Raw genomic sequence first — 22,385 nt, forward strand, 5'->3', positions numbered from 1 at the left:
TATTGCGAGTTAATTTTTGTAGTAAAATGATTTTAAAATATAGCTGAACAAATGATTAGTAGTTTGACACACAATTATTTATTTATTTATTTTGATAATTAATATTATTAATAATATTAATAATTAGCAGCTCAGTTGTTGTGTACATAGTAGTTCAACTTAGTTGTTAAAGTAGTTAGAACAAATTATAATTGACTGCTCAAAGACATGCTGATCTAAGGACATACTAAGATTTTTTTTATTGACGTTTAAAAACATTGTTGTCGTGAAAGAAATACGTCCTTACGAAGAATGAAAAGTGTCACTATCACGTGGCAAACATTAAATCAAGATAAGATTTTGCAGCCCGGGTTCATATGAGTTGTCTGCTACAGGCTACTTGAGTAAATGCACTCGGTTACAGTCTGTTTCCCTCCTGACATGCATGTGTCTGCACCATGTCTGCAACCACTGTACGAGCCATGTCTTAGAGGATTTACCACAATGATGTAAACCGAGAAGACGTATCGATTATTCATCGTTTTCTTTTTGTCCTCCCACCCGTGTTAAAATGGGGCATAAAATAACCCCTCCGTGTATGCCATACTGTATGGGCAGGGCCCTACGAGTAATTCTAACAAAAATGACACCAACCCACGAAAAGGGATTTTTAATTTAAGGATGTTCCATTTCCATACAGACTGAAATCTAACGTCTCCACCGTGCATTTTATTTTCTCGATTGGTGTGGCGGAAATTTGTGGCAGCAACATGGGATTATATTTCTCAACCGAGCACTTCAAAGCAAAACCCGATCCGGTGCTATTACGTAAGAGCCGGTGACATAACTCTCTCCAGCCTGGGACGGCTAGGGCGCACTGTGAGCGCAAGGGGAGGGGGGTGGCGGGCGCGCGGCCGGCCGGTCCAGCTGCACTCTCCGCACTGCTGCTGCCACAGGGGGGAACGGGATTATTTCAAAAACAACCACACAAGAGGAGGAGTGCTGTTGAATAAGGGACCCTGACACACACAGAGAGAGAAAGAAAGAAGCCAAGGAAGATGACTGCCGATTTTGGGGAGCCACTGTGAAGACTCTTGAAGGAGGCGAGATGGCAGTGCACGTTTTCAAATGCCTGCGCCGGCCTGGGCGCTAGAGCGACCAACAGGTAGTATGAGTCTCGAGTTTTGCTTCGTTTCTTTCTGAGCACTGCAGTGTCAGCAGATAGATTTGAAAACTGACTGACCTTACAGGACTTTGTGGTTTGTGTGCGCCAGAGTGCGTGAGTGAGAGAGCGAGTGAGTGAGGGGAGAGTGTGTGCAGGCCCACCTACTGGTGTTTTGACAGGAGAGTTATGGAATATGAAGAGCCCGACGTGCCCTCCGCTGACACCCCCATCAAGAGAGGTGAGATTTTCCCTCTCCAGGTTACATTTACACTGTGGCAGGTGCAGGAAAACTGAACTTTAAAGTCACAGCAAGAAAAATACAATTTGTTTGACTAGTTTCAGCTCACTAAACAGTGTGCCTTGACATTTTATGCCCTCATGTCCCTCGCTTATTTCCCAGCATGCCTTTGTGTGCCCACTCACTCCCATCCCCTCCTTTCCTCCTCACTTTTATCTCATCCTGTTGGCCTCTAGTGCACCAGCTGACTCCCTATCTCTCCCTCTCTGTTCACTCTTAACTTCTCCCCCTTCACTCTCATCCATCTTTACCCTAGTAAACCTCCTCATCCCTTTAACTGGGGTATGGTTAAGGTGCTGTGAGTGTGTAAGAATGGCAGTAAGCCGGAGTAATCCATGGGAATTAGCTCTAATTTTTGCCTCTATTACTGGCCAATGCCTTTCTGTTCAAAGCCTCTCCCAGGCCATAATCAAACTATTGGCAGTGACTGGAGATAAGACTGTCTCTCTGTCACAGAAACCCATAGCACACCTTTCCTACAGGATAGCAACACAGCTTGTCTGAAGTGCTGCAAAATGTATTTGTGTGTGTATGTGTGTGCCTCCATTTAATGCATGTAAGAGGCAAAGCAAATAAATAGGTTCTTATTTCTAAAGAGGTGAAACAATAATGAGGCCTGTCCCCTTTTCTCCAGTAAATGTAGGAGGATCATAGCAGCAACAGTTTACATTCAAAGTCCTGAACTTTGTATTTTACCTTTGAAAATTTCACCACACTGCTGATATAGTTTTTGGTTTTCTTGACTTAAGTTTTTCGATATTTGCCACTAACATTGACAGATTGATACTTTTATCTACCCCCCTAAACTCCCCCAGAAACATAACATAAACAATTTGCTGGTTACCCTAGATTACCTTTAGACCGCAATGCCAACAGTTTTAATTTGGAACCATTAGTGATTTAATAGTATTATGTAACCATTAGAAAGAAAGCGACCAGCAGGCAGGTCAGAGAGGAAACAGGCACAATTTAGTGTCCATTATAGATGTATTATAGATGCACAATTATAATTTAAAATGGGTTTTGTTTATGTTGCAAAGTGTCAATGGTAATCAAGGGAGGAAAATAGGGTAAGATTAAAAGTGAAAAAAGAAATGCCAGTATCAACAGGGACACTGAAATGGCTCTTAAAAGTTTTATGTCCTTCTGTTCTTCTTCTTCTTCTGGTTTTTATTTGCAAGTGACAATACAAACAAATAATTCCAGAGTGGTTTCCTTTGGAGATAGCTTGCCTTGGGTAAGTTAAAGTCATGTCGTGCAGAATTTAGTGTAAAAATGACAACGTTTGGGGTAAATTTGTTAAAATGATGCACAGCTGAAGCTTGAACATTATATGCAGGATACCTAATGCATCTGGCCCTGGAGCTGATGCTTTATTCAGGTTAAACTAGAGTGTGGTTGCACTGTTTTATTTTCATATTTAGTTTCCGTACTGCTGAGACGGCTCTTCTTGACTTGATGAGAGTCTTGGTTTTAGCGGCTGTTGTGGGCGTCACTCACTTTTCTCAAGCAGTAGTTTTAGTCTTGCTCCACATTTGGGGTTTTTTCTCCTGTCTGTACAGTATAGGAAAAGAGAAAAACAAAACAAAACAATCTCCTGTTCACTATCCAATAAACGCCCATTTGTGGTGTTCCCCAGGGACCTATTGTAGGTCCGATTAATTTCACCGTAAATCATTCTGCAGCCATTTCTGAACCAAAAACTGTCTTCACAGCAATGACAGTATATTATTCTTTTAACCAAAATGCATCTGGCCTTCTTCAGCCGTCTGCTATTTTCTTGGAAATCAATGCAGACAAGTCAAGAAATACTTTCTGTTCTAAAAGAACACTAGCCTTGCAGCCGTCCTACTGATGTTTTCAGAAACTCTTTGAAGCCAACATGTTCAGATGACTCTTTTTACAGAGAGATTATCCACAATTTGTGACACTGTGAGTGCTACTCCTTTTTTTGTCACTCTATACCTTACTTTTCTTAAACTCCTGCAAAGGTTTGCTTCACCAAATTGGCAGCGACATTTATTTACAGACTTGTGGTGAATTACTTACGGTGTACTTCTGAGCTACACGACTGTCCTAAAATTTTCAGCTGTGTAGATGTTTTGGGTTTAAGATTTTAGAGGAACTGCACGTGTTGGCACATTCTTCTTGAAACCTGGCGAACAGCTTAACCATCCAAATCAGACTTGCTTTTAACTTGATTTGTACATATTTCTTTTTGTTTCAGCATCTAGCATATATTCCTTTTCATATTTTATAGTTGTTATGGTACTATATGTTGTAATTTTTTTACTTGTTTTAGTAATCTTCTTCTCAAATGTATGCTTTTCTTTTGCTTACTGATTAAGCATTCTACCTAAACCTAATTTTTAAAAAGCCCTTTTTTAATCTTGTTTACTGTATTTGGCACCGGTCTTGGATGTTCACATGTTTTGTATGTTTTCTGTGCTAGATGGGTCGTGGTTTCTATTCAGACAAAATCGTCGCCTCCTCTCTGGGTTCAGTGGTCTTCGGTGCTGTTATGTAACACAGCAACTGTCACTTCAGCAGTGAGCTTAGATGTCAGTGCAGAGAGTGAGATTTTGCCTGATGGGTGGTGTTGATTTTTGTGCCTCCGCTGTCACTTTTGGGTGTGTGTAGATGGTTCATGGCCTGGCTAACAGGTGTGCCTTGCTAAATATGTACATGCTGTGTCACATTTAGTTTTCACAGGTGCCATCGACCGCATGTTTATTTAATTCTGCTGCAGCAATATTTTAAGCATTTAATACCATTGGTGACACATTTCAGGAATAACAGCGGTGCAAATAGTTGGCGTCAATTCTCGCTCATTTTCGATCAGCGTATCGGGGTTCAGCATTTTATTTATTTTTTAAAATCAGATTAGTCGGCCTTAAAATCGTCTCCGTAAGGCGAGAAGCTGCTGTGCGTTTCTGTAAATGACTATTCAAGGAACGCAGGGGAAAGCATTGATGTAACACTAATGTAAAAAACACTGAAAAAAATTCAGGCCGTCCTCATTTGGAAATGATGCTCTAATAAATGTAGCTGATTTTTTGTGTGTAATTAATCAGCCTTTTCTTAATCGATCACCTTTAAAACAGTTGCTCTGTGAGTGTTGAAATTTTCTTTTCATTTTCCGTGCGTGCACTGCTGCGCTTTCATTCCATATATTCTGCTTATGAAGCAAAACTGATTTGATGAGGGTAGGAAAACAGAGGAAACCACAAAGGGCCTGATCTGGCGCCAGACAAAGACCGGCTAGCTCTACGTCTTCCATTGATACTTATCTGCCCTGCATTCAAACCTCTGTCTAACACACACAGCCTCTCACACGCAAATACACAGAGAAAACGCACACATACCCTCACACACATGCGTATACATACACCCACAGCAGTAAACCCCCTGCTTAAGAACTGACCCTTAGTCGCTCTAGCTGCACTTCAGACTTTCTCACAATTGCGGTCACAAAGGCAGACAAGAAAGAGGACCTATTGCTTCACAGACACCCACCTTCCTCTACCTTTATGTCCTGTGTGTGCGTGCGCTGAAACACCACACAAACATATCATAGACCCACACTAGTGTAAATAGGAATCCTCTAATTTAGCCTCTCCGCTCTCACTGAGGCTTCTTATCTGTCCACATGCTATTGTACACTAGAAAAGAAGCCAAAGAAAGTGCTGCCTACTGCAAACCCCGTATCAAACTGCCATTTAGGAGCTGACAATGGCTACAGTGTAATTTTATGCCGGTTTTACTTTCCCTCTCATTTCAGTCTATTTGAAAGTCAGGATTTTACTTGTTGTTACAGTAGTAACATGCTCATTTGGATATTTGATTATGATTGGTGAGTATGATATGTATTTGAATATCAAACGTGCTTTTGTAATCCATTCATTGCACTACGAATAGCTCCTGTGTAGGTTTCAGTGGTATTTAAATTGTTCGCTTAAGTAAAAGTAGAGATACCGCACTCTAAACATGATCACTTCTTTTTTTAGTAGCAGATGTAAAGGGAACAATAAGTTAAGGTATCAAAGGTATTCATCGAGCAATCAAAGATTGTCTCATCTAACTTTTGTGATGGGGTTAGCTGTCATTTGTAACTCTTTTTTCTTAAAATGTTATACTGTACAACATTTATCTCAAAAATGAAGTAAATCCGATGCCTAATTTATTTTCCAGTGGCTATCACATTTTCAATTCAAAGAGATGGAAAACTCTATTGGTAAATGTTTACTCCTGGATTCAATATGAAGCTTAGATGCCACTGTGTAACGCCCACCATGTATTCATATGAGTATACAGCAGGTTGAGTTTCTTTCACTAAAATGCGCTTTAGGATGCTCGTACAAAGCATAGACTCACAAAGTTGTTTAGTTTGAATCCACTAACTACCCTTTTTCCTCCCTTTAGGAGGTGCCGTGTCCAAGAAGAGTCATTTGAGTAAGTTGTCTACATTTGTGTGTGTGTGTGTGTGCAGTAATAACTTTGCTTGTGTTTGTGCTAGATATTTGTGCATGCAATGTGGTTAACTTCATAGTTAGTGAACATGCAGCATGCACCTGTACAGCAAAACACACATACACACAGTAGTGTCGACGGGGACGGGGCCATTAGTGACACACTCGGCGCGCGGCGTGTCGCACCTGTGCTACCCCCCTCGCACAAACACACTCGCAGACAAACAGTGATGAAAATACCAACCACTTTGGCATCTGAATGCAGATGAAAGCGATAACATCTCGTCTTTTTTTAACTTTTTTGGTTTAACACCTTCTGCCACAACTTTAGCACACCTGTGTATGTTATCGAGAGTGAAGGTGCTGTGTGTAACACACCACCGACCTTCATATTAGGTGGCGTGATGATAAACCAACTGAGACTAAATAATAATGGTTTTCATTCATCACACGTACCCAAAACCAGAGAAGACAAGAAAGGAAGGGCAACGTTTGGGGGTCTTCTGTGGTTCTGTGTGGCGGGATGGAAGTGGAGGGAAATATGAGTGGAGAATGAAGAAGCTGTGGTGGATTGCAGCTGCAAGTGTTTACTTAAACACAGCACTGAAGACATAAAATAGTCTGAAATACATTTTTCAGTTAAGTTGAAGAGCTCACATAAAAAAATAACAGATCTCAAAATACGTACCTTTTTTTTAGCTACATCATCCGAACAATTTTTAATAAAATGCAAACTTAACATTGAACACATGCAGCATAATAATTAATTAAGGTAATGTTTAACTCACTGTACTTTTGAAACCTAATTGCTAATTGTATGAAAATGATAAATATGTAGATTTTACTTGGAGCATTTTCAGTGGAGGAGATCTGTAAGCTAAACTTAGATAACCTGAATCAAGTGTGTAAATATGCTACATGGAGAATAAATAATTCTTTAAAATGATTTTCTCTCTCTCATATACATATATATATGCATTATTTGAAAATATCTGAAATCTCCAAACTGAGTTTCCCAATAACAGAAATGTAAGTTTGTGTGACTTACATATTTTTTTTAAGTTCATCTCCAGTGATTCCTGTCTGCTGGTTTGACTTAAACTCTCTCATGGACAGTCTCAAAGGTGCCAGACATTATAAAGCATTTTTTGACATATGATACAGAGTGAGGGGGTGAAGGATAACAACAAAGGTATAAAGAAAAAGTACCTTGAGAAAAACGACAGGGCAGGGGACGGTCCCCCCTTCTTTGTCTTGATCTCTCTCTCTCTCTCTCTCACACACACACACACACACACACACACAATCATGCACACGCAAACAAGGAAGGTGAGGCGGTGACTGACACTCAAAAGTCTGAATATGTATGCTGAAGCTGCAGTGAGCACCCGACCCAGCTTGATAAAGGACGAGCAAAAAAAGGAGCAAGATTAAAAGATATAGGTGGTTCCAAAAAACGAGTGTGTGTCAAAAGAAAGACTATTCTTAGACAAAGTGAGAGGACAAGTGAGTTTGTGAAAGTGGGACAAACGTCTGACACAAGTGGAGGAGTGAGGATGATGCGAGGTAGGGATGAAGCTCTTCAACGTGTGTGTGTGTGTGTGTGTGGGCACTTCAATCAAAGATATTTTTTATCAATTAAATCAGTTACGTGCTTTTTGATGACGTTTTTCTCCAAGCCTCCCATATTTCAAACTTTACGATTATAAGGTAACGTTGCGACTGATGCCTCTGATGGTGCACGAAATCGGTATCGTTCGATAATAACGTCACCTTTTGGTTAAAAGTAGCTGTGTCTTTTTAAACCTTCACCAAGTCACCCTGAAATATCTGTGCTTTCATGCAGACTCAGACACCTGTGGCTTCAAACACATCAACTTTCTCAGGGTGTGTCATTAAGCTTTTTGTTCAGGTTTGCACTTTAGTTTCTGGTGTAATACTTCGTTGAACAGGAAAACGCCGCTCAAGTTTCAAGTGCCTTTATATTTCACAATTTTTTCTCGTGTGCTAACTAGAATTTTACAGCTTTACAAGTTTTATTGAATCCCACCGACGGATGTTTTTAGCAGCATTGTAGAAAGCATGAAAACACACACGTGTGTTCCTGTGCTTATGGTTTTCAGCGAGTAAAGATTATCTAATCTGTTTTGAGTCCCTCCATTGGCTGAATTTTGAGTACCTTCACAGTGATTGATGTGTTTCAGTTTTACGGTTTGGCAATATGACTCAATTTTGAGCTCTCTTTGATGATTTTAAGATTTGAATCATGTCTCAGATATTTCTGCCCTCTGATACTCCCACATATACAGTATACCTCAGGCTAGGCTAATTCTGTAGAGTGAAAAGGTTGTATAAAAATGTATATTTCTGGAAATAATACCCATTCATAACATTGTAGTAACACCTTTTGTCAAGTCAAGTTTCCATTGTAAGTAATTCTTTTAATGAAGCCAGTGATTGGTGGAAGATCAGTGTGACCAGGTTATAATATAATATTTAAGATGTTGAGTTTTTATTTATTTTTAAAATCATACACACACACACACACACACACACACACACACACACACACACACACACACACACACACACACACACACACACATATATATATTATATATATATCATAATCAATCATCATAGTCTTGCACTTGAGTGCGGAAAACAGGATGTTTCACTACCGCAGTGCGTTGCTTTTAAATGGACCGACTCCAAGCACGTACAGGATGCAGAGGAAATGCTAAAAGTGTGATACTGAAAATGATTTCTCACACAAATAAGTCCCAGATTACCTGAATAAAAATGGACAAAATACACAAAGAGGTGACAAGGAAGAAAAGGCAAAGGGAACAATGAAAATTGATTAATTTGTTTTTGCTGCGTACACACTTTTGCCGTTGCAACTTGCAAACACTTATAGACACACCAGCACACGCAAGCACAAACACGCATACACAGATGCGCAGCTGCTTTTTAGATGGCGGCTAGATGCAGCATATCTCTGCCCTGCAGCTGTGCTGTGGATACTGCCTGTGTGAACAAAACGAGAGCAGCCTCTGATGAAAAATAACTAACTAAATATATTTGTGTTATGACCACAGCTGGGAGACAATGAATTATCTCTGGTGTTACACACTTGATTCCATCAGGCGCACTTGAGATGGCTTTGTTGCTGTGTTTGGGGGGATTCCTGTGTAGATTGTTACACAGTTTCTTTATCAGAAAGGATTTCCTTGTTCCTCTGGGTGCAGAAGCCTGCAAAAGCACTTCCAAAGCAGCAGAAGCGGTTGGCTACAGATCAAAGCAGACATGAAAATGGCAGGTGACACATTCCCCCCCAAAATTTGGTAAATGAAATACACAAGTCGAGCTGATTCATACCCTTTGCTACTGTCAAAACATTACCTCTTTCAGACACCTCCGAATTCAGGAGCAACTTCAAAGTCAAATATGTGAAATCTGATGCTAATTGGTGTTCAGATCTGCTTTGAAAAATTCCTCAGATAATCATCTCTCAGTAGGTTTTTCCATCTGTTTTTTGTTATTGCAAATTAGTCTGGCTCTGAAACCTAAAAATACATTAGCAGTAAACTATTTCTGAGTGAAAATGTTTAGTCCAAAAAAGCTGACGTGAAATGCTTCTTATTAAACCGCTCTCTGGCACTAGGTTTTACTTTATTTCCCCTTTTTTAAAATTTATTTTATTCAGTTGCTGCTTATTTTGTGTTTTCTTGTAACTCTTGGTTTCTTTTAATGGAAAAAAAAGTAACCTGACTTTTTATTGTTATTTGTTTGGATTTGCGCTGCAAAGTATTGTATGGTATGATGTGTAGCAAAACATTCATCTTTTATCTAATGTATTTAAATGCAGTACTACACATGCAGTTATTTGTTTAAAAATAAAAAGCTGTGACAATCTGCTTTTTTTTGTCATTTAAAAATAGTTTTAAATGCAGCAGAAAAATAGTGGTTTTAAGCTAAAGTTCCAAAAGTCTCAAATTTTACTTCAGGACGACCTTAAATTAAAATCATTAAGTGTGTTTTTATGTATTAGAGATAATAACAGTACAAATAAAATTGAATTTAATTCGCCATGAGTCATATTAAAGTAAGCGGTTAAAGAATTTGTCTTCACTGGTGTTGTAAACTCAAAAAATGATCCTACATTAGGTACAGCCCTCCTGTGCTGAGTGTTAATGTGCTGTATGAGGATAAAGAGTCTGTGCAAGTGTGTTTGTTTGTGGATGCAGTCTGTATACAAAGCTTGTTTGCACTTTTGCTTGCGTATGTCTCAAAGGTAAGCTTCCGTCAGAGGAAAGATTGAGGTTTTTTTTGTCCGTTTACAGTTCATAGAACAAGCTGCTGACAAGGTAATTTCAGGCACAGAGAAGAAAGTGTCTGGTTAAACGCTGCAACAGTGGAGCTGGTACAGTTTTCACCCGTGAGTCTGTCTGCCTGTACGTATCATCATGGTAAAATGGGATTCTTTGCCCATAGCGTCACAACCGTGAGAGACACGGTCTCAGAACTGGCGTCTTTGTGAGGTCAAACTGAAGGCCGAGTTCAGAGATTTGGGGCAGTCCGATGTACTAGTTTGCTGATAGCGGCGATGTGAAAAAGGACGTGAGTTTCCACGATAAACCCCTGTCAAAAAGTCTTTTTAAATACCTGCAGTGACAGCGGTGCCGTTAGTGTTTTGACTTTACGAGTCCGTTTCTCTGTCTGTGTCACAGCGTCGTGATTGAAAACCTTTACAGGTGAGAGCTCAGTTCAGAAGAAAGGCCTCGATTGATGGTGGTTGTAGTCTGACTCATGAGTGCTGACTAAAGGGAACTAAGAGTCGAGGGGCTAATCCCCATTGTCCCTCTTTTAGAACAATTTTATATCACAGGTGTTCTGATCCCATCATAAAACTGGTGCTGGTTTGCATCAGTATTCACACACACACACACACACACACACACACACACACACACACACACACACACACACACACACTTGTGCTCAGTTTGACTTAAACGTTGTGAGAGGACTAATTAATCTTTTTTTGATTTGAAATCCAGGAATAAAAAACTGTCCTTGATCTTTTCTTAATCCTTTTTATTTTTTCTAAATGATTTTGAAAACGTTCCTCATTTTGCAGTTTGCTTTATAGCTTTGTAAATGTTTGAGGGTTTATTAATTTCAGCACATTTAACCTCATCATTATTATTATTTTTTTTGCTTTTTCAGTTTCCCTAAAAAGAGATTTAATGCTTGCACCATTATTATTTTCCTTAATGACTGATATTTATTATCCAAATTTCACTGAAAAGCCATTACAACGTCATCTCTGCTTACAGCTCTAAATGAAAGCCTATATATTATATTATTATATTTAATATATGATTTTTTTTTTACTTTGACAGCAATCCTGCTTTGTCATTTAAGTTCTCAGTGAAAGATCTCAATACTGTTTTAAAGATCATCAGATCATCTCTGTGTGGCGGCATTTAGGTGTACAGTGCACTGTGTGCGGAAGCGTGGGAGGTGGCACGCTGTTGTTTGTACTGACAAATCAAAATATCTCCACCACTAGTGTACTTAAACCCCTACACTTGCCAACAGCATGTGTCAGGCAGTTTTGAATAACTTTTCAGGCGAACGGTTTTTGTGTAAATGATCTCATTTCATTGTTCCTCAATCATTAAGTGGTTGGTATAGGATTAGTTTCGCACTGTATGTCGTCACTTGTAGGTTGTGATTGCTTACGTAAGGTGTTGGCAGCCATGACTATCAAAAGAGACTTTTTTGAGTGGAAAAATCTGTGTGGACTGCAGAAACATGTTTAAAAGTCTCTATCAATGTGAGTTTATTAGCATTACTGCATGTGATTACTGTGCAGTGGGAATTTATAACTGTCTAGCACTTAAGCTTTGCATTGTCATTAGCATACTGTCATGTTTATGTTGCAGTTATGAACTATAAAGCCTTCAATGACTAGAATGACTCATTTTTCAATGTGTTTTATTGCCACTAAAACAGAACAAATCTGAAATGGAGGAAGAAAACATCTACTCGCCTGCTGAGGCCTACTTAAAAAAAGAAGAACTGCGCTTTGAGTTCTTCTGTGTTTGCGCACATTAATCAAATGAAAAGAAAAGGAAACCTACACTCACAAAATATAATGAAAGAAATAACACCATACCCGCTGCAAAAACAGTAAAAGTAAAGCAAATAGTACCAGTTTAATTCTGACTAAACTTCGGTTACATATTAAACACTGCTAATTACTTTTATTTTAAAAAATTTGGACTCCACAACTAGGAGGACTCAGGTCATGACATTTATGTGTTTAGGGTGCTAGGTGATAGACAAAGACTAGGTATTAAAACATTTATTTTTTTATTGGGTCTATTGGCTGCGCCGTGTTTTTACAGCTGGAGAATGTAAAGAATCGCTAACAGCACTGATAAATAAAAAAAACAAAATGCCAAAAAAAAATTAAAAGTCAGATCAAACTGAAAAAGGTTACTGTTGCACCCAAAGGCCTTGTGGTTGCTTCACTGTTGCCAGTTGTGACAGCATTTTAGCAGTTTTCTTTTTAACGTACATGTATTTGTAAAATCTTATTCAGTAGCGCAGATTCCCAACAACAGTTGCCTCAAACCGCTTTATATTGCAAGGCAAAGACCAAAAACCATTAGAGAGAAACCCAGATAATCACAAAACCCCCGTGTGAGCAAGCACTTGTTGAAGGCGGGAAGGAAAAACTCCCTTTTAACAGGAAGAAACCTCCGGCAGGGCCAAGATCAGGCAGGCGCAGCCATCTGCAGCGACTGGTGAAGGGTGATGGCAAAGAAAAGAAGAGAAGGAGACAGGACAAAAGGCAAAATAACTATAGTTTAATTCTGTATTAGCATCTGTTGTAGCGACCCCTAAAGGGAATGATCAAAAGAAAAAGATGAAGACAGTCATCTAGTTTTTAATAAGGCCATTGAGAGTCACTGGAGCTTAAACAGATCAAACTGAAAAAGGTTACTATTGCACCCAAAGGCCTTGCTGTTGTTTCACTGTTGCCAGTTATGACAGCATTTTGGCATTTTTCTATTTAACAAACATGTATTTGTAAATCAAGCGCTGTGTTTAGCTACAATGCGCACCAGACGCAATCGCTCGTGACGGAAAAAGACACAAATGGAAGAAATAATGGTAGCGCAGTATTTTTATCACTCTATCTCACACAACCATACAACCATGCAAGCACGCACACCAGGAGATGCTGGGTTTGATTGGTCTGTGCCTGTGGCTGGAGATAACCAGGTGAGACAAAAATGGCTATAATCTGCTGATAGAGGGCTGTTCGGTGGCTGCCTGGCGTTTATTTCTGTTTGGCAGTCGGGCTTTTAAAGGCAGATTGATTCTTGTTTCTGTGTGGCACCAATAAAGATGTCACAGTTGTGTTGGGCTCATTTAAGGTGAGCGCAGGTACGACTACATGGAAAGCTGTTGGAGGAGCGGTGTGCGTGATTGCCATGAGTTTGAGTGTGAGATTGCATGTGTGAGATTGCATGTGTGAACAGCGAAAAGCTTGTGGGCCACGGTGGATTTCCTGTTGTTTGAGGTTGACAATCAGAACTGAAATAACTAAAAAAGCAGAGACCACTGATGTTCTCTCTGACTATCCAGCACTACCAACAGGAACACAATTTTAGTCACAGCTCGGTCTCTTTTCTTCGTTCTTTTTTTTTTTACATGTGATATTCAGCTGGCGGCGAAAGGCTGCTGGTCAAGCTTAATGGTTAATTTAAAGGGACAGATTAATGTGAAATGTTAAGCATCAGAGTTAAACTGGTGAAATATTCTTATCATGGTCAATCATGAGGTTAATCAGACAGTTCCATTAGTAGAAGCTGCAGTCTTATCAGATTTGTGGCTCTATTATTTTCAGCTCGATTGTAAATGCCTTTGCTCTGTGTCTATATTTATTTTATCTCAGACTGGCTGTTCTCAGAAACCTTCTAGTGATCCCTGTGGCACCAAATAAAGAGGGCACACACTGACACACTAACACACACTCGTGAAAACAAATCTGACACAGTTATGCACGGAAACGTAAATACTCCCGTATATTGTCAAGTTGCAGCTATAAGAGCTTGTCTCGAAGAATGCAGTCACACTTTCTAATGAGAGACGATGGCGGGAAGAGATAGCCGCCTGCATTATTTTAGGTTATTTGAGGCTGGAAATGCCTCTGCATCACCACACGGCATAATGCGAAAGAAAAAAAGCCCACTTCCTCATGAGCTTCTCAAAAATATTTTTGTCAAGGATCCGTGATACAATTCATCTTTTTTAATGAATCAAATGACATCTGATTGTGACAGAAATCGCCACTAATCAAAAGACTGGGGGGGTGTGAGAGTTTCACAGTGCAGTGGCATGGGGGGAGGTGAGAGGGGATGGCCATTACTGGCAGTGATGAAGGAGAGCGCATTACTGGCAGCGATGTCCTTTATGAGCGAGATAGAGAAGGATTCACAAAGAAAGAAATGACATGAAAGCAGGAAAGTCAGAGTGAAAGAGAAGTCACGCAACCACTTGAAAGCACTCTGAGGTTGACACCTTCATATTCGCCGCTTTTCTCCATTTGCAAATATTCCATGTCCTCAGAAGTCTCTCGGCTTATTGCATTTGAAGGTATTTTGTTCATTATTATTAAGGCAAGAGGTGCTTGAGAGGAAAATACCTTTGGTCTACTATGGTCACACAACAACTGATAGATGCTTAAGGGAAAGTACAGAATAAAGCAAAAGTTGTGGGAATCACTTTGCAGTTGAATTGTTTAGATAAAAATGTGCAGTGTCATTAGAATGACAGTTGGTATAGTTTTACTTACACTGCGATGAGCTCTGTGCTGCAAATGTTATAAAGGAATGATTAAAAATGCTTGCTTTTAATATTAATAACAGACTCGTTTATTCTGCTATTTTGTTTTGTTTTGTTTCCATCTGTACTGTAGATGTGTGTGCATATACAAAGTCTGAACTATTGAGCTGACATTAGAGCAACAAAGGTCACGTTAAACTACACTGATCAAACGTAAAAAGTGCTGCATTTAAGAACTGTATTTTATTTTCTATAAAGTTAAAGTTTGGATTTAACAAACTTTTTCTCTCCTTCTGTGTTTGTTCAGCCCAGATTGAAGTTATCCCATGTAAAATCTGTGGTGATAAGTCCTCTGGAGTTCATTATGGAGTCATCACTTGTGAGGGCTGCAAGGTGAGATGGGCCACAACAACCTCATTTCCACATCATTCTGATCCTGACCTCATATCACTCCACTCATTATGAACCTACAGCCAGAAGCCTTTAAGGTTTATGCCATAGCTGCCTTAAATTAACAATGTCTGTAATTTACAAAAAAATCCGTTTTTATATTTCTGTAATGATTCATCCATCAGTATGTGCAAGCTCTTTGATCAAAATTATATTTTTAATGCAAAAATATAATGAATGTTGTCATCCATGAATTTTAAAATGACCTTTATTACAAATAAGCAGAAAGGAAATGCATGTTCTTATTTTGTGATGAAGATGTCAAATTACAGTTTTTAACTTCCTAAACAGAAAGATTCGTTTTAGCAGTTGAACATTACTCTTGATTAACTTCTGACTTTCAGTGTGCCGCGCCACATTTGGATATAAAATCATGAATTCAGTCATTTGAGCTTTTTAAAATTTCTAATACATTTTTGTTTTTATAACACTTGGTTTAAATAATTTGTCAAGCAATGTGCAGGAAACAGGAAACACTTAGCTATGTTAGCATAAAACAAATCTAGTTATCAGTGTCTCTTAAGCGTAATAATTTAATATGTATTCATGTTTTATGTTTAACTCATTAAAAAGTGTCTTGAAAATTTAGCCATGTGAATCTACAGAGTTACTTTTCTCATCCAGGTGCTTTTATTTTTGAAGTTCTTGCTAGCAGGCTAACTGGTTTCAATCAATGAACATTTCATCTGTTTTTCTACAAGAAAGCAAGTCGATATTTCCCAATACTCTAGTTCCTAGAAGAATTCCTTTGACAATTGGTGACCAATAAATTTTCCCAATAGGAAAAAAAAATCTGGGACTGTTGTGCAGGGCCGCACCAAAAAACTGTTGAGCAAAACGGAGGTAATCTTATCGGTGCGGCCCTCCACAGCAGTCCCAGTTTCTCACTAACCTTTCACTATTACAGTTGGACTGTTGAATAGCAAGTTTTAGCTTATTTTAGATATTTTGTATCACTTATACCTGACAGATTACAGGAAATATGAGTTATACTGATTTAATTTAGAACTTGTCAGATGATAATAAAATATTTTGGCCACCAGAGAACATTTCTGCTCATTAACAAGAGCAAATAAAAATGTTTCTCTTCTGACTTTTATGTGTAACTCAAAAATCACTATTTCCCAGTCAAAAATTGAGCTTTTGTTTGACTCTTCTAATCCCTCAGGGATTTTTCCGGCGCAGCCAGCTGCCTACCGTATCTTACTCCTGCTCCAGGCAAAGTAACTGCCAGATCGACCGGGCCAGCCGCAACCGCTGCCAGCACTGCCGTCTACAGAAGTGCCTGGCCCAGGGCATGAGCAGAGATGGTGAGAGAAAGCACACATGCACTGACAGGCAGACAAATCTATTTACTGTTAATTCGCAGCAGCTGCTTAGTCATTTGTTGATTGTTTATTTCCAGCGGTGAAGTTTGGACGGATGTCCAAGCGTCAGCGCGACTCTCTGATCGCTGAAGTGGAAAGGCACCGGCAGCAGCAGCAACAGCAGCTTCAGGGAGACGCCCAGACCGTGTTGTCCTACCCCACCAAGAACCGCCAGGACCGCTCCCCCCAGCTTCTTCAGCCCATGGCCCCGACCTACTCATACAGCGGAGATGCCGAACTGTTGACCTACGCCGCTGATATTCACCCTTACCTGATGTGCTCCCCGAACGACTCACAGGTGCCTGCTATGATCTACCGCACCTCTGGGATCTCTCCCACCTCAAGATCCCAAGGGAGGGGAGACAACGCCGGTCATGCTGATATAAGAGGTGAGGCTCAGATGTGGGAACTTCACCATGCAGGACGAATCCTCCTTTCTTTGTTACTTATTTGTCTCTCTTCTCTGTTCTTTATGCAAGGATTTGACTCCAGGCAGTCGTCTCATGATATGATGGGGATTCATCCTTATAGTGGTCTGGAGGATCCATACAGCCTGTATCCTCACTCCCTGCGAAACATAGGTGAGCAAATGAGCACAGTGAGCCAAACTAAACATGTAATTTTCTCATATTTATAGTATTCATAAGTGCGTCTTCTTCTTTTTTTAGATGAACTGTGTGCCAGCATTGTGCGTTCCCACAGAGAGACCAGTCAGTACAGAGTGGAAGAGCTCCAAGCTCTCAGGTGGAAACTCTTCAGCAGAGAGGAGATCCAAGCATACCAGAGCAAAGTATGTGCACTGTTTTCTCTTCATTTTTATTTTTTATTTTTTAATTTTGCGATTTCTCCTTCATGTGTGTGAGCTTACTCAGACAGTCTCAAAACAAAACATGTCATTTCACATGCTTTACGTCTGAGGCTAGTTTTGTTTGATGAATCAAACAGGAAACTGAGAAAACGTCTTTCATCGCTTCCCCCTCCTCTTCTTTCTTTGATCTTTTTTTTCAGTTGATCAGAGAGAAAACAGCAGGGTAAATTGAGTGATAAAATACAGAAACTTGAGCAGCAGACTGAATTGTTGGGACACTGAGGATGAGTTTTTGTGAGACGAGTGAAATGTTTTGCCCTTTAGAGCCCATTTTAAACAATCTATGGTGAAAGAAAAGGATTAATGAGAAACAAACTGAGCGAAGCAAACTGAGCTTCTGTCTGACTCTCTTTCCCAGTCAGTAGATGAGATGTGGCAGCACTGCGCTATCCGACTTACTGATGCCGTCCAGTTCGTGGTGGAGTTTGCAAAACACATCCCGGGTTTCCGTATGCTGAGCCAGAACGACCAGATCGCCCTTTTAAAGACTGGTGATTTTCCCTTTTCTAGAAGGATGTGCTTAAAACACAATATATATAACTGAACAGGTTTGATCTTACTCTCTTCTGACCTGCCTTCCTACTCTTTTCAGGCTCCATGGAGGTGGTTCTGGTCAGAATGAGCCGGTTCTTTAACACAGAGAACAACACTGTGTTCTTTGATGGGAAGTTTGCTGGAACTGAGGTCTTCAAATCTTTGGGTGAGGATTTATCTGAAGGTGTGAAACCGTCTATCTAAACACCATAACTTATCAATGCTCAGTGGTTTCTTGTCTTGCAGCTTGTGGTGATTTAATCGCAGCAGTATTTGACTTCGCACATGGCATGTGTGCCCTAAAGCTGACTGAGCAACAGATTGCTCTCTTCAGTGCCCTGGTGCTCATCAACGCAGGTAAGCCCAGCTCGGTCTGTCTCACTCGTACTGCGTTCATTTTAAGCACATCAGGAAGGAAGCGGTCTTTTCTTTTCTCGTCCTCCATGATGGCGGCACATGGTGCGGTCTTGGGTTCGGCCTTTATGTGTTCATTTGGCGTTCTCCCTGTGCCTGTGGGGACTTTGTCTTGATACTCTGACTTCTTCTCAAAGACATGACTGTTAGGCTTAATTGGCAATGGCGTCTATGAGTTAGTGTCATAAGTACCTTGAACTGGAAATGCAGTTACAAAAATGGGTGGATGGATGTCATAGATGAATAAGCTTGACCTTACTGTCAGATGTGCATGAATAAATCTTGTAGGTTTATCATATTACTGCCCAAATATAGATGACAGATATGTTTTGTGTCTGTGTCTTATCCAGTTTGCCTCTTTTCCATTTTGTCTTGTGTAATTTTAATTCATTCTGTCCCATTAAGTTAACCTTTCTGCCCCCTAGTGGCCGTGAAGAGACATAGTTCAGTTAATAGGCCGCAGTGAATGAAGATGAACTGATGAAGGAAAAGACACAGAAAAGGAAAAAACAAGAAAGACAAAGAACACTTTCCAAAAAGTGTTCTTAGGTGTTGTTGGGAAGGTGCGACAATGTTTCTGGCCTTTGAATGAAGTCCTTTCCTGTCTCGTTGTTGTTGCGTGAATTTTAAACTGAAATTAAAAGGAATCAAAGAGAATATTTTAACAATGGACATTCAGAATAAGGGCGTGATAAATATCTGGATCCTATCACCTCATCGCTTCAGTCCTTATTTTTACTGCTGTGCTTTATGGGTTCCGCTGAAGATTTTAATGTCATTATATGTCTAAAGTATAGAATTGAAACAAACTTCTGAATGTATTTGTTAAAAAACTCTTTTATGATTTCAACCCTGCTATTTTTGCCTGCCAAAATTGACTAAAGTTCACTGCTGAGAGCATCAGCCTGCTGCCAGGGACTTAACTTCCATGCAGCAAGTAATGCTGTCTAGCCTGTTCTGCAAAATGCTTTACTTTATGATTTTTGTTATGTTTTTCACCTTTAAAGGGAGCAACCTGAAAAAAACTCAATCCTTCTTTCATAAAACATCTTTGTGTTCAGATCGTCCGTGTCTGGAGGACAGGAGCAAAGTTCAAAGAGTTCAAAGAAGCGTGGAGTCGGGACTGACACACATTTTGCACCGAGACAATCAAGAAAGTTTGATTCACAAGGTAAATATCAGTCACCTGGGTGTTCAAACACTAAAAGGCTTGTATGCTCCATGTTTCATATCTGTGAGTACGCGTAAGATCGCAGGCTTTCCTCGCTGCTGTAGAAAGCTGACGGCTAAATGTGTGTGTCCTCCCTGCAGCTGTACCAGAAGATGGGGGTGTTGCGCTCGCTGTGCAGTCTTCACATGGAGAAGCTTCACTGGTTTAGTCAGCGGTACCCGCTCACAGCTCACTCTCTGTTTCCTCCGCTCTACAAGGAGCTGTTCGCATCAGAGGCAGAGCTTCTGCCGGGGACCACTCACTGATGATCTACGGGAATATGCAAAAACAGTCGCGCACCAACGTACAGAGACTCCTATTAGTTTGAGTCTCATTACTTTCTGGCAGATTCTATTTTTCTAATAATAAAAAACACACAATAATTGTAGCGTGTGTTAAGTGTTATATGACTTCCAGCAGAGCTTTTCTTTGTTAGATGATGTCAAGAAGAATTTTTTTTTTTTTTTTTTTTGATAGCTTAAAATTATTTTGATGATGCCAGAGAAACATATATTTTGATGTTCTTCGAGAGCACATTGTCGGTGGAGTAAGAGCTTCATTTTCTCTCAGGTTGTGCTGTTGTGATTCTGTCCAGTTGTAGCTTCTGTGTGTCACGGTGTCTTTCAGACATACAAATTCAAAAAGGCAGGCCACTGTTCATCATTAGTTCGAACTTTTAAGTGTTAGTCCACAGAAAGTCTGTCTTTCAAGCAGAAAACACCAAACTTCAGAGGGATTCAAATGTGACTTTATAAAGTTTGTATCTTCACCTTGTAGTGATTTCAAGAGGTTTCTTGCTTGACTTTGTCAAAAAATAAATAAAATTTGCGCTATATAAGTTAAAGCTAAAGCCAACCAATGTGCTTTCAACAAACTTTGCAAGACAAACAACAATATCAAGCACTAAAAGCAACCATATGCAACTACAGATGTTGGTCTAAAAACAGAAATCCACTTTGTCTTTAGCTTCCATACTCATAATAGGGTTTAAGTTTTGCAATGCTCCTTAAGGATCATGCAATGCCCTGTTGAGCCTGTGCATGCTAGCTTGCACAAATTACATCCTGTTCCTGTTTCTTCTCGGTTGTTTTTGCCCTCAGGAGTATTTAATGCAACACTGGCTTAATGCACCTGGAAGCTGAGAAAGTCAATCATCTTGTCTCTTCACATCAGCAGCTTCAGTCACACCCGCCGGCCATGAAGAGCGGAAAGTGTCATTTAGATGCTGAATACTAAATTAAAAACTTGCCTCTTTGCGTCTGTATGTCTCCAGAGAAGTTTCTCCTCCTCAGGCTGGTGTCTGTCATAGACTGACCAATAAATACTACAAGGGCAGCAGTACCACTGAAATGGTTCCCTTTAAATGAATCCTCACATGCTTTTATATTGTGTGAGCTGTTGCATTAAGTGTAGAGATAATACAAAAAGGTGCAAGCGTGTAAAGTAGAAATCTCGTCCCGTGTGTGCTAACTCTTCCTTCTTTTCCCCAGATGAACTTGTTTTGTTTTCTCTACATATCTTTGAATAGAGCGGCGGGTGAATGAGAAATGTCGAGATGTTTCTGCATTAAGTATGTCTGTATGTAATCATCTCTGTCCCTGGAACAGCTGGCATTTCCCTCAAGATAATTTGCTGTAAACCTTCTAATAAACTGCTGAAGCTGTGACACCAAGCAGATGTTTCACTTTATTTGACTGCTTGTGAAATCACCATAAATATTTATGCAAGGCTGAGACAAGGAAGAAAAATTAACCGAATTATAGGGAAATCCCTATCAAGTCAAACACCAAAGTTTATTTGTTGCAGTCAAAGCTCTATAGCGAATATACTGAAAAACATCCAAATAAGTTGTCTCCAGCAAATTTCGGTAAATTTGCAGCTGCAGCAAAACAGAGGAAATATTAGTCATTGTGGGTGACTACCAGTGGTCTGTGGAAAGGTTTTTTGAGGTTGTCACACATCGACACACGCACACAGCGGTTGCTAGCCAAGTTAGAGAGGAAGCAAATTAAAAGCTTCTAAATCCGTGGGATGTAATTAACCCAGCAAACAGATTTTATGTTAAAGACAGCTCCGATCAAAGCTGCTCACATTTTCTTTAATCATCTCCTGCATGCAGGTTTGGGCAACAAAACTCTCTAAACTGCTCTTGTATGTAGTGGTCTTTGGTTTCTTTAAATATTCTGTTATGCAGAACAAAAGAATAAAAGGGTCATTTTTGCCTTTGCTTAAATACCATTTCCACTCTTCTTCCTTTTGCTTAGATGTTTGTAAGAAAACTGACTGTGTGGCTGGATTTTAGTAAGCGGAAGGAGAGTGGTTTAGTAGTTTATTACCTTAAAGGAATTTCCAGTTTCCACCAAGTTATTTCACTATTACAGATGAGTGGTACACATGACTCGAGGTCATGGGAAATAGGAATATTTGGTCCTAACTACTGTAAATCAAAACACTAGTTTACCATTAAACATAAAGGCAGCATTAATTATAGCAAAGATGCGCATGCTTACTTACTTGTCCACTCACAACTGAAACATTATAATAAAAACCTAAAAGACCCCCCCAAAAAAATACTCACATGGAGAGGATGCTGCAACAAAGGCCGAGGGGAAAGCTGGACTATTCACACAAAGTGGGTAATGAGGGAAGTGGAAATAGCTGAGCAAATGAGATACAGGTGTAGACAGTCCCGTGGGGGGAGTAACCTGAAATAACCAAAAGGTAACTACTAAACACAGAGATGTGAACTCACACTGAAACACG

At 39.8% G+C, this 22,385-nt stretch overlaps 1 protein-coding gene across 2 annotated transcripts; it reads left to right on the forward strand.

Annotated features, from left to right (window-relative positions):
* Positions 1-869: 869 nt before the first annotated feature.
* rorc (RAR-related orphan receptor C) lies at positions 870-21,294 on the forward strand. 2 transcript variants are annotated; one of them, XM_085473841.1, is made up of 13 exons: positions 870-1,144; positions 1,254-1,382; positions 5,865-5,894; positions 15,087-15,172; positions 16,398-16,539; positions 16,635-16,985; positions 17,076-17,177; positions 17,265-17,386; positions 17,823-17,955; positions 18,057-18,164; positions 18,245-18,355; positions 19,474-19,583; positions 19,724-21,294. In XM_085473841.1, the coding sequence occupies exons 2-13, from the start codon at positions 1,331-1,333 to the stop codon at positions 19,886-19,888; spliced, it is 1,512 nt and encodes a 503-aa protein (XP_085329967.1). In that variant the 5' UTR covers positions 870-1,144; positions 1,254-1,330; the 3' UTR covers positions 19,889-21,294. The 2 variants fall into 2 exon arrangements, with proteins under 2 accessions (XP_085329967.1, XP_085329968.1); XM_085473842.1 differs by lacking the exons at positions 870-1,144; positions 1,254-1,382; positions 5,865-5,894 and adding an exon at positions 7,313-7,477.
* The last annotated feature ends 1,091 nt before the right edge of the window (positions 21,295-22,385 follow it).

This window comes from Copadichromis virginalis, linkage group LG11 (assembly GCF_057382275.1).
Source record: "Copadichromis virginalis isolate Kocher_CV1m ecotype Utaka linkage group LG11, C_Virginalis_male_GT1.1, whole genome shotgun sequence".
Classification (NCBI taxonomy): domain Eukaryota; kingdom Metazoa; phylum Chordata; class Actinopteri; order Cichliformes; family Cichlidae; genus Copadichromis; species Copadichromis virginalis.

Coding starts and splice junctions, on each gene's coding strand:
- rorc (XM_085473841.1), top strand. CDS start 1,331: ATGGAATATGAAGAGCCCGACGTGCCCTCCGCTGACACCCCCATCAAG. Junction 18,356..19,473: donor CCTGGTGCTCATCAACGCAG/GTAAGCCCAGCT, acceptor CTTTGTGTTCAG/ATCGTCCGTGTCTGGAGGAC. Junction 19,584..19,723: donor AAGAAAGTTTGATTCACAAG/GTAAATATCAGT, acceptor TCCTCCCTGCAG/CTGTACCAGAAGATGGGGGT.